This window comes from Strigops habroptila, chromosome 4 (assembly GCF_004027225.2).
Source record: "Strigops habroptila isolate Jane chromosome 4, bStrHab1.2.pri, whole genome shotgun sequence".
Taxonomy (NCBI): Eukaryota; Metazoa; Chordata; class Aves; order Psittaciformes; family Psittacidae; genus Strigops; species Strigops habroptila.
The window spans coordinates 80,275,017-80,287,640 of NC_046358.1; the positions used below are offsets into that span (position 1 = coordinate 80,275,017).

Consider the following 12,624-nt stretch of genomic DNA (forward strand, 5'->3'; position numbering starts at 1 on the left):
GAAATACAAATGCCGTGAAAGCTTGATCCTGAGCCCAGAGTGACAACAAATGTTATGATTTTGCTTGTATCTCATGGGTGAAAGGTTCTGCATACCCTCATCCTGGGAAAAACCAGCTCAATTGGAGACCCTCCATATCTGCAGAGTGGTTTCTTCAGGGCAAAGAGCTTTCCCTTTGTGCTTGGCTATGGGCTACCAGTCAGTCCTGGGGATAGCCTTGGTTTTTCACTTCTATGTCTTCAGTTCTTGCTTGCAGAGGCTGAATGAAAGGGGCTGAATGAAATGCCACCACAGCTTCACTGATGCTAGTGCTGTCCCTCTGCTTAGTGCCTTGGACCCTGAGCCCCTCGCCTCTTGCCCTCCCAAAGCATCACCTGCTTGCAATGTCACTCTTGAGGAGTAGTGGCACCAGGATGGGGTCTTCTTCAGGGAAGGCAGGGAGAGGCAGGTAAAGCAACTAGGAAGCAAGACACGTATCAACTGAGTGAAGGAAGTCTTGGCCTTGCTGAAATAAAAAAGACTTTTTGCCTTTTGCTTCAGAGAGGCCAGGACTGCTCCTGCTCCAGCCCCCTCCAAAAGTAATATGAACTCAAAACACAGCTATGGCAACAATCTAGTGCTCTGAGGGACAACACTGGGCTGAGCTCCAACCTGCATGAATTCACTAGTGGAACCTCACACGTGACCACTTGCCATGGGCTTAGGGGTTCTTGGCTTTGGAGGAAGGAGATGGATCCCTTTGTATATGGCACAACAGCCTCCTGAGCCTGCTAGTTTTGGACATCACCTACTGCACTGGCACTCTGCAGCAGGCAGAACAGAGCCTGCAGCAGTGCTGGCTGCATGCAGAGATTCAGCAGACTGCGTAATACCTGTGCCCCAGAGCCATGAGCTACCAGGTGCAAACACCCAAGGAAAACAGGTTTGATTCCTTCGAAAAGCGCATCCTACTTGTGCCTGTGTTTGCAGATGGATGGAAGCGCTCACTCCCCAGCACACTGAGTTAGATAGCTGAATGTATCTCCACAAAAGAAAGTGCCTGCCTCTCATTTCTTTGTTTGACCAAACGATGGCAGAACACTGATTATAACTCAGCTACATATTTATCTAGCAGAAAACATCGTATCTCAGGGGTAGAAATACCATTTCCACATTCCTCAGTGGCCCTGAGGGTCTTCCCTCTAGCTGCAAAACATGCCAAACACACTGACTTGAATTGAAGGCAAACATCTTGAGGCAGGACTGGTGGCTTGGTTCTTAAAGCAAGATCTGAACAAATCCAACTGACACCATGTCTGTGGCTCCTGCCACAAGCAGCCAGCTGGGCAGCGTGCCCCATAGCCCAGCCTGCCATCCCAAGCTCTGTGTGATGCTGGGAACTGGGGCTCCTGTTCTCAGAGGGGCAATGGTCAGATGCAAGGTTTGCAGCAACTGTATAGATCTGTAAAACGAGGACTGCTTTGTACCTGCAGCCCCGCTGAGCACTGGCCAGAGAAACAAGTGATGTGCAGGATATAATTTCTATTTCATTTTTGCCACGAGATGGCAACATGATCCCTCCGAGTCACAGACAGCCCAGCCCTGCAGTGCTCACTGGGGTAAAACACCCTGCCAGCCCCAAATTCAGGTGGTGTAGGGAGGGCAGATCCAAGCCTTGAGGCTTTATGGACTCCCAGTCCACCTGCATTCACCTGTGAGCAAGGCTGGCAGCAAAGGCATTTATTTACCATGGAAGAACTGGAATTCCAGATTACCTGGAAGAATCAACTGGTACACAGGACACAGGAGGTCTTCTCCTCATCCTACAGCAGACAAGGATCCCTCTGAGGGATTAATCATCTCAAACACCTTCTGGGACAATGGCTCAACACACCTCCCATTGCAGTCCTATCAGATCCTTCTGGCCTCCACTCAGCATTTCAGACCAAGGAAGAAGCCAGCTGCCTTAAGAGAGTCCTGTTGCCTTCCCTGATGGGGGGATGTGATGAGGCTCCATCTCTAGTCATTTCAGAGGAGAAGAGACAGGAATGTCAGGAAAAGGGAGGGTCCTGACAAATCTCACAGAAAGCTGGGAGAAGTAAGGAAAGGGGAGATGGGCAGGTTTTCTGCTGCTTTGCCTGGATCTGCCCAGCTTCTGTGCTGCTTAAGGAAAGAGCATTTTTAGACATTTCAAAACACATCCCTGCAGTGTTTGCATGCTTGCTTGTTCACACATTGTGCTCTGAAAAGAAGTTGCGCCTATGCATCTGAGCTACCTTTGTAAAAATGTTGGGGAGTGTCTTCACTTGTCTGGGGAGAGCTCTAAGCCCCAAATCAGTGCCAGTGTAGCAGAGCCTGTACCCAGAAGGAAAGAGCCAAAGACTCCCAAGGAACCATGCTGAGGTCCCTCAGAGCAAGGAGAACCTAGGAAGTCCAGGGTCTGGTATCTGGGATTCAAAATCTGTAAAGTCTGGAAAGTGCTGGAAGAATATCCATCACACATAGAAAGTGTAGGTATCTGGGATTAATTTATCCTGTGTGCAGCAAAGAAGGGGAAAAGAGCAGGGATTAGATGATGACACAACATTTGTATCTACTACTGCTCTCCAGGTGAAGAAATTACTCACTCTTGAGAAACATCCTCTCCGAGAGGCTCAGAACAAGGATAACTTTCTTACACTGTGTATTTGATGTGTAAAGTAGTGACTGTCCTGCCATGTCCAGTTGTGTCTGGCTGGGATTTTCCAGGTCACCTTACCCGGTAACCATCCTGGTAGGTAAGGTGACCTGGGTCCTGACCAAATATTTCTTCAATGGCATGTAGCCATTACTTGCAAGGCTTTGGGTAAGAAGGTGCCACTTGTAGCTACTGCACAGGGCTCTGATTTCTCCTTAGTGCATCTGCTAGGCTCTGTAGAAAACTATTACATGGATCTTTCTCAGTTCAGAGCCTTGGCTTTATTGGCGTAGCACAGCGCAGACACACTGTGGCTGGGGTCTCATGGTGAACCCAGCCTCTGCAGCTGTGTGCAGCTCAGACTCTTTGACTCCGGGGGGAGGCTAAAAAATGAATTTCTGCATCAAGCCTGTGAAGAAGATGAAGAGCTCCGTCATGGCAAGATGTTCTCCAATGCAGTTTCTCTGCCCTGCAATGTCAAAGCATGGCTGCTGGTGGAGCGATTGTGTAAGTGGTGGCTCAACCCAACATCTCTTCCCTGCTACTTGGTAGTGTGAGGGACAGCATAGGCCTCAGAAATGCAAAATAGCGTGGCATGATATTCAGCAGCCATCACCGCTGGTCTCCTACAGGCATCTGAAAAGGGTTGTTTCACTCTGAGCCTGCAAGGAATTGATCTGGGACACCATAGAAACTAGCCTTCCCAAGGCAGAGGGAAGGTTGAACTTGTTTGTAGGTGTTCTATCCTTTGTAGGTCCTAGTGGTGTCTTTAAACACCAGGGCGTGAAGTGCCTCCCAGTGTGGGCTGAGGGGATGTCTGCAAGTCATCAAAACCTAGGGAGGGTATTTCTAAACCACCCCCATCACCGCTCCCTGCGCTGTTCCCAGCAGAGGCTCAGATCCTGCCACTTGGCTAATGTCTTCTGAGGGGCACTGGGAATGTGGGGCCCTGTGTGCGATCAAACACTTTCATTACCTGTGGAGAAGGGCAGGAATGCTTTCTTCTTTATGAAGTTCCCATCCACATCAAGGAAGTGGTTGGGGTTGAATTCATCTGGCGCCTCCCATTGTGTTTTATCCAGCAGCACGGAGGTGAGCAGAGGAATCACTGATGTTCCCTGCAGCAAAGCCAGGCTCTGCTTTAGCACGCGGGGATGCAGCAAGCTTCTGGCTTGCCCATTCAGCCATGTAACCATTCCTCCCTTTGGGTTGTGTCTGGAAGCAAACTTCTACCTCTGAAGGACTAATTTCTGGGCTTGTACATGACCATCTGACCCTTAGTTAGTGTTCACTGGAATTACTGACTAATATGTGATTAAACAACAATAGTTGTTGGCTGTTCCTGAGTTATGAAGCAGAAGAAAGACATGGGCCAGGCTTCCTTGCTGCCCAGCTGATCTCTGCTTGCCTGAAGCAAGACAATGAGATGATGGCACGGTACTCCAGAGGCAGCACTGCTTTACAGGGCACAAGTGGCAATGGAAAGTGAAGAGAATAAAGAACAGACTCCAGGTTATGAAGACTGAGTTACGGGAAATGGGAAGTTGTGTACATAACCCTGAAGTCACACTGCCATTAGCCTGGACTCAGTGGAGACAGGGGTTAGGGAATTGGCTCTTCCCCACCAAAAGCCTTCTGCTTCAAGCCCCCCTGCTCCTCGTGACAATTTGCCCTGTGGGTCACTGGTGTGCTGCACCCCCTCTTCAACTGAAGAGCAGCAAGTACCTTGGGAATGAAATAACCTTTAAAGTGGGTGTCAACCAAGGCACATCGTGGAACGTGTGGCAGGAGAGTGACAAATCTCTGCACCTCGTGGATCACTGCATTGGTAAATGGCATGTTTTTGCAGTCCTCAAAGGTAGGCAAGCAGCTAGGGCCACGAACTCGCTCAATCTCTGCGTGCACCTTTTCTGCAGGGCAAAGAACAGGCATGAAGTATGTTTCCTTCAGCGGTAAAGCACCTGCAAATCTCAACTTATCCTGACTGTTGGCTGGACTACCTCAGGGTAGGAAGTTTGCTGTCCCTGGGAGCAGATGGAGAACAACCCCTCAGATCCTTTGGTCCTGAATGGCAGCACACAAGGTTTGGATGGAACTGGACAGCTTCCAGATGCTCAGGTTTTTCATGCTCTGGCACACATGAGAAGCTACAAAGCTTTTACAGGTGAACATCACTTACAAAGTCACTGCAGAGCACTTCAGTACACTATGTAAGAAAAGCAAAACCATAAAGATGTCTTACTTTGAATCTCAGGGTACTTCAGCAGCAGCAGGATGGCTCATTGCAGCGTTGTGGATGTCGTCTCAGTGCCAGCCATGAGCAGGTCGAGCGCAGAGGCCAATACATTCTCATCATGAAAAAGTGTACTGCTTTTGTTCAGCTCCTTTAGGGAAGTACAAAGAAAACACCCACTCCTGTTAGCATGAAAAGAGAGAACTAGGAGGGATAACTTAGTCTTCAGAGACATTGTAGTGGGATACATGTGCCATGAGGCACTGCACTGATATTTCAGTACAGAAATTCTTCAGTTTTCAGCAGAAATATTGGCATACTTGAGATTTTGCTTCCCCAAAATGAACTATTTGGACAAATCCATTGATTTTTGAACATCACATGACTTTTATCTGCTCTGGGCAGTGGTTATCTCATTGACTGAGGACTTCCATGCCCTGCTTGTGGATCCTGAGAAGGCAGAAATTGATGAGAGGTGCAGGACCATGCTTTCCCATGTCAGTGAGCTGGAATTTGTCTAGGTGTGTGGCTCCATCCTAGGAGCCACAGGAAAACTACGAAGGCCCAGGACACCTCTGGCACATCAACTTTTCACTCTTGCTTTTCACTCACTTTGTGCTGCTGATGGGAAACACTTTGCCTGTTCCTATGTGCAACAGCTGAGACACTTGCACAAGGCATAAGGCCCAAGGACCCATCCTGCCCACCACCCATCTCAAGTACACAGATACAAACACTGGGAGAAAAAGGGCAAATACAGGCTGACCCTTCCTTGCCATACTCCCACACTAGCATTCCTGTTGGTAAATCCACTGCGTGGGAGCTGGTGACGTGTTTGCACAAATGCAAGAGGAACTTCTGCATCTCTGCAAGTGGGAATCTGTTGCCTCTTCCCATGCCTGTAGGGAGTGATGTGTCTGCCTGGAGTGTGTTGGAAAAATGTCATTACTTCTCTCTCAATCTCCGGCAAGGAAGGGACTTCAGCTGATACCTGAGGACAAGTTTTAGACCTTCATGAGATAAGGTCTAGTTAATTATTTCTTGCTTTTCACTCAGTATGCAGAATGTAACATATTAAAATAGAAGGATGGTTACCCAAAATTTTCATATAGACCACAGGAGGGCATGTTCATTAGAGGAGGGCATGTTCATTAGACAAGCAACACAGAGCTTCTCTGTGTAAGGTACGGCAGTAAGAATTGTCATATTGTTAAAATATCTCTTGTTTGAATACCAATGCATCAACGTAGCTCTTCAGGTTGTTCTCATCAAGGCTTTCTTTGCTTTCCTTGATGCACTTCTTTAAGATCACACACACCTCTCCTACTTTTTTCAGTATCATCTTGTGAGGTTTGAGGAGAAATCCAAGGAATGAGCAGAAATTAAATAACTAAAACGAAAAAGAAAGGAAAAAAATCACCGTGTAAAACTCAAGTACCATAATGGAGAAATCATTTATGTGATGAACCAAATGACATGTGATTGGAGTCTCTATTTTTGGTAACTAAAAAATTTAAATGTATAAAAATGCCTCCTCTTATTAAGAATTCTCTACAGAAATGGATGGAGCCCATCAGGCTTGTCTAGACAGAGCCTATAAACATGAACTAAAAAAAAATACAATTAAGGGAAAGTGATAGTAAACTCATGAAACAATGAAATTACATTTTTAAAGAGGTAATAAACCAAAAAGATAAAGCATTAGGCATTACGCGAAGAAAACTCCCAATGTCTAGCAAGCCAAAATACTTGTGTTTTAAAGTTGTTAGATCATAATTTTTAACTTTCACATGCATTATAAATCAATTACACTTAGTTCTCATCATCGTTAAATTTCACAGCACAATAAAAGTTGCCTTTTATGTGCAGGGGGATTACTTACACCATTTCTCAATGTTACAAATAAACTGGCTGCAGAGTAAGATTCACAAATCTCTTGCACTTTCTAAGTGGTTGTAATTTCTGCACAAACTAAACCTGCTGTAGAGATTAAAAGAAAAGGGATGTTGTACTATTGTAAATTGTAGCTATTGTAGCCGTGTTGTCTTCCAGAGCTCTTGAAAAGAAAAGAACACACCTACGGAGGGAGCGCATGCCCTGTTTGCTGAAGTGGTTCCGGATTTGCTCCGAAACACCAAAAGCAGCTGGGGAGCACAGGTATTTTGTAACCTGGAGGAGCCAGGAGCCTCCTTGGGAGAGGACTGTGAGGTGCTGGAGTGGGCTGGCTTGGGCAACCACTACCCCAGGTAGGTTCAGGAGGGCAGGAAGCAATATTTTGAAGTTGGGTGCTGTTCACACCAAAGCTCTCCGTTTGCCTTGTTTATAGCTTTGTCTATTTGCAGCCGTATGCAGTAAAAAGCTCTATGCATGGTATTTGTCTCAGGCTGACTTGTTTTGCCTTAGAAAAAGGACCCAGCTGTTTCAGAGAGCAAGGCTAAGAGCAGATGATGCTGCTCCATCCCCGTCATGAACAGGACTTTAGAGGATAAACTATGTACTGTGCAGGGGGTCAAGGAGGGGTGGCAGGGAGGCACCCTTGCTTACACCTGGGGAATACCCCCCCAGCTGGCTAACCTATTGGCCAAAAAAAGTGCTCAGCCAAGAGAGCACAGGGGCTACAATCTGAACTCCTCCCTTCCCAGGAAGGCTTCCAGGGCTGAACATACTCTACATCTTCATCCTGTGGTTGGGAAAGTAGCTCAGTGTTCCCTTCCTCACACTGGGCCTCACTCTTAAAGACAAGATGAAAAAAAGCCCCACACGCTGTATGCATTATATACATATTAGGTCATCACATCTTTTCCTTTCAGCCCTGGATTATTCCCTTCATTGTTTTCCAATGTCTAGTCTTGGGCAATGTATTACTTTTTAACATGCAATTCAGAAACATGCCAAAAATCTGTTTACTCAAAAGTAATTGTTTGAGGTACAAGCAGCCCGTGCTATTGCACTCTTGCCAGTTCTTGCAGTCTTTATCATGAGTCATGCATGATCCACACTTTGTCTGAACTCCCAGTAACTGTAGAAAAGAGATTGCATAAGGACCTCAGCCTTCACATTGTGAAAAATAATTTCCTTCCATCTGCACTGCAAAAAAAAAAAAAACCTTCTTGAAACGTGACCCAAGTGCCTCTAAAAGCAAAAAACTGATAAGGCAAATAAGAAGATGCCCAGAAGTATTTTCCTTAATAAAACAAACAACTACCCCTAAGCCCCACAAAATGTAGCCCTCGATGATAAGGATGCAGCTCAAGACTCTTAAAATAGTGCTGCAATGAAACAACACATTTGAGAAACACCAGAGCAAGCACATCCTTATCTTTTCAACCTGCCAGAACCATTTCCATGTTGGATGTGATAGAATATGGGTATAGGTGGTCTGTCTGCAAACACATCCCCTGTGTTCAGAAGAGCATCCTTTACGGTCTCGTAGCCAGTCACCACCTTCTGAAACCCCAAGTGGACAGTGAAAACGGGGCCATATTTCTCTGAAATCTAGGAGGAGAGAAAAATCAGAGTGTGGAGGTCATCAGTGGCAGTGGTACGTCCTGCCTGGGTAGATGAAGAGTTGCCTTCTCTCCTCCTTCTGTGGCCAGAAGGGCTGGAGGGATGCCAGAGATAAAGCCCTGAGACACTTAAATGAAAGAGGATTCAAAGCAAATAAATGGTAGTCTGCTTAACTCAAGAGCTTCCATAAGACCACTGTTTTTCTGAGCTGGTTTGGCTCAGTTTGGTACAGGGGGTTAAAAGAGGCAGAAGATAAGATATTTTGGACACCAGCAGCAAAAAAGCATCACCAAGATTTGCCAGACAACTACAGAGCAACTGCTGACTGAGCAGGCTTAACACTACTGTACCCCACAAGAGAAGGAAAAAGCAGAGGTGTCCATATTTATTATAAAAGTGAAATAAAAGCTTTGTTGCAATTAATGCAAAGAGGTATATAATAGGATTCACCAAGGATGGACATATGAAGACATAAGAAATCATTGCTCTTTCAACTTGCCTTAGAAAATTACCACAATACCACACTCTGCTTTTTATTTCTGCTGTACCATGTATTTCAAGCCAATGCACAGCAGGACTTTATAATGAAATCTGAGATATTGGGTAGCAGAAGCTCTCTGGAGGCTCACAAACATGGTCCTGCCAGGCCTTACAAGAAATTAAGACTTGACTGAGAGCAATGGAGTTGAAACTGCATAAAGCTATCATGAGATGAAGCCTTATGTCCCATAGAAGAGACCAGTACTGGCAACGTCAACCAGAGCAGGTTCCAAAGCTTTGCAATCCCTCCTCCTCTACCAAAGCAAGCAGATAGCCCAGGCAGAGTCTAAACAGTGTTTCAGCAATAGAGCCAGAGTTGCTGAATTTCTGCAAAAAACCCCCTAGTTCACAGGACATTGATTTCAGCCATTTGTTCAAAATAATGGCTGGTTGCTGATTCATCTAATGTGCAACTTTCATGGGGGAATCTTTTAGGGATACTCCTTTCAGGGAGGATTTTCTACTCCAGGTCACTTGTTTGCTAATTAATACCTTAAAACTCGTCTGGCTTTTAAGTCAGCTGCAGACTGTGTCTGCTATGTCCTGACTGTGAAGGGCAAAGGATGGTGAGAGGCTCCTTTGGCCTGCAACCATAGACCCCTTTCCCAGTTGGCTTCTTGGCGCTATAGTTCCACGGGGAAAAGAAGGCATCAGTGTGGCAAATGTGCCCAATACCTACTCCTGAGTCTGTGCTTCACTAAGATGCTATCACCCTGCTCCTGGGTCCTCAAGTCACCTCCTTCCAGCCTCTGCTTTCTTCTTCTTCCCAGCACGTCCAGCATGTTCCACAACCCCAAAACCCCTTCTCCCCTACCTTCCTTTGGAGAAGGATTTCTGGTCTTGTCAGAAACAGGAACCACAGTCCAAAGCACTTCCCAGCTCCTAAGCTCTGGGCATTGAGCCCACTGTGAGCTGGCTGGTGTAAGATGAAGATGCATCTCCACAGGCAACTTAGAGGCCCCTCGCATACCACAGGGATAGGAATGAGACAGGGAAAGCCAGCTCCTCTTCCCTACATTATGCTAAGAAGGTCTGAGGGCTGCTGGCAACTTGATGTTGAAAGGTTTGGTTTAAAGTGCAGGATATTCACACCCCATGTCCTGACCAAAAATGCAGCTGAGCTGCATTTTGGCTCTGAGAGACTAAATACATTGAAATTTCCCCCTTTTTTCTAGAAGACAGATGCAAGGAAACTGTGATTCCTATAGGGAACCTTGTCTTCCTAAGCCCAAGTAATTCACTGTTTCAAATGAGTTCTACACCTCTTCTTTGAGCTGCGCTGCATTAATTCCCATTCTCATGAAAAACTGGCAACATAAGAAATACAAGCTATTTTGGCAACCACGATTAAGCATCCATCTTTCAATTTGGCTACGTGGACATGAAAATATTTTGAAGTATTTCACAACACAAAGAAGATGCCAAAATTTAGGTCCATCGATCTGATCTGATGCAGATACTCATAGTTTTCAATGTGTTGAGCAGTTCTCAGCGAAGCACTGCTCATATTTATCATCACCCTTTGCAGAGTTGGGACTCTGTTGAATAGTTTCCTTGGTCTCCAAGTTTAACTGTCTCCAACAGATTACTTGGTCATTCTGAAACCTTTGGAACATCACATTTAAAAAAAATGTATTCATTTGGCACGAAAAACAATCTCAGAACTCTCACCAGAAGAGGATTTTAAATAAGTTCATGATGACACTCAACAGCCTAGAAACAAAGGACACTTGTTCTTACCTTCATTAGTGACTTGCCTTGCCTTCTGATGTCCAGCAAATGCAGGTTGCCAATGATGGGAAGAGGAAATGGACCAGGAGGCAAATTTAAAGCTGATGATTGCTTAAAAACTTTTAAAACATAGAGTGCAGTTGCTAAAAGCAATGCACACGCTCCATAGATGAAGAGGGGCGTGAAGGCAGCCATATTTTGGTGGAGCTTGCCTTTCTGGAAAGCAACTGAGATACCTTCCGTAGAATGCTCGCATTATCGCATTATATTTATCCAGAGTAAACGATGTTAAGGATTTTGCTGCACTTTGCACAATCTTCCCCTCCACCCCCAGCTCTCCACAAAATCTGGAATTTATGTCTGCAAAAGGCAAAGTCCAAGCACAATTTGTGGAGGCGCAGGCTTGCAGGTTCCCCGCCGAGTGCAGTGGGGCAGGTTTGTTTCATTTCAAAGCTTAGCTTGGATTCTTCTGCCTGCAATGATTTCCCAGCACCTGGGAGTCCCATATCTGCTTTATTAGGCATCAATCATGAAATTTGTCTTAACATTTCCTCTTCATCCCTCTGTTCTATCCTCTTCATCTAATCTACTTCTCTGAATACAGACAGCTCTTTACAAATACTTATCCCAAAATAATCCTTCAGGGAAGACAAGCATTGCTCATCCCATGGTACAGTGTACGAGAAGCAGGTCCTGCAGGTGAAGAGACTTGCTCCAGACCATGCGTGAAGCTGGGTGGACCACTGGTGGACACCATCTTCCTTCTTCTTCCACCTTCTTGTGCCCTTGCAGTGAAACATTGTCTCCCAGTGAAGGGAAAGGAACTCTTTTATGAGTGGCTCTTTTAGCGAGGGGCATTTCTTCCTGCTCCCCATCCAGTGTCAACTGGTACCACTTTCAGTCTACACAACGAAATGAATATAAAAAACATGTCTTGGAGAGCTGGGTTACTGAATCAATATGAACATGGAAGGCTTTGTAAAAGACCTACTGTTCCCACTGGTTTCTGGCAGTGTCTAACAGAGTGAGACCTGTCAGAGACATCAGTGGAAACACATCACTTCTGTAAAATTACCCTGATCTCACAAATGATGCAATGGTTCCTTGGGTAGGAAAAGAGCAATTGACATCTTTTTTTTTCCAGCCCTTTTAGATCACAAGGATTTTGTACTGCTCCATACTGTGCTATGAGATGGTAGCAGCCTTGAGGATGCTTTGGGACTGTTCCAAGGTGCAGCAAGGTTCAGACTTACGCTGGACACAACACCCATTCACACCTGCACTCTCCCATCCATCTCAGGCAGGAGATGTAATCCTAAGTCATATCCAGTCCTCTCTCAAACCATGCACCACCTGGGAATGGTCCATCCATCCCAAACCCACTTTTACAAACCACAGCGTCTGTGGTAAGAGCAGGAGACTGGGAGTCTGGATACATGCGTTTGCATCCTTGCTTGGACAATGACCTGTCTATGTGGCTCGGAGGAGCGTGGTGCAGGGCTGTGCCCTGGGACAGCCCTCGAGCACGTGTCAGGGCTGGGCTGTGAATGCAGCCGTTGTGCTGGAGCCCCGCTCCCCTGGGCCTGACTCAGCTCCTGCCCTTTCACCATAGCGATTTCTGGGAGGTCTTTTGGGCTCCACACAGAGGGAAGGTAAGCACGGAACGGTGTAGGAATTGCATCTTCTTGCACCGCAAGGATTACCAAAAGCAAGGGGCAGAGAGAGGTCACTCTGACACTAAAATTGTTTATGATTCCCAAGGAGAAGGGAGCAAGGAGGCAATCGGCCTACCTCTGCCAGCCCTCTGCCCTCAACCCGCCCAGATGGAGGAAAGGTTACTCATTACCTGCTGGGTGAAACAACCCGTGAAAGAGGCAAAGCTGGGCAAAGATAACAGCATCTTAGGTGGCCTACAAAAAACATTTTCACCTAAGAGATTTCAGTTAAAATTTAAAAT

General features: G+C 46.1%; 1 protein-coding gene across 1 annotated transcript; it reads right to left on the bottom strand.

The window, feature by feature from the left end:
- Positions 1-2,937: 2,937 nt before the first annotated feature.
- LOC115606427 (cytochrome P450 2W1-like) lies at positions 2,938-10,862 on the bottom strand. The gene is given in 9 exon segments (XM_030482319.1): positions 2,938-3,125; positions 3,633-3,774; positions 4,382-4,566; positions 4,899-5,042; positions 6,111-6,279; positions 6,772-6,778; positions 6,927-6,966; positions 8,228-8,384; positions 10,677-10,862. Coding segments are annotated over 9 exon segments (1,218 nt in total).
- Between the last annotated feature and the right edge of the window lie 1,762 nt (positions 10,863-12,624).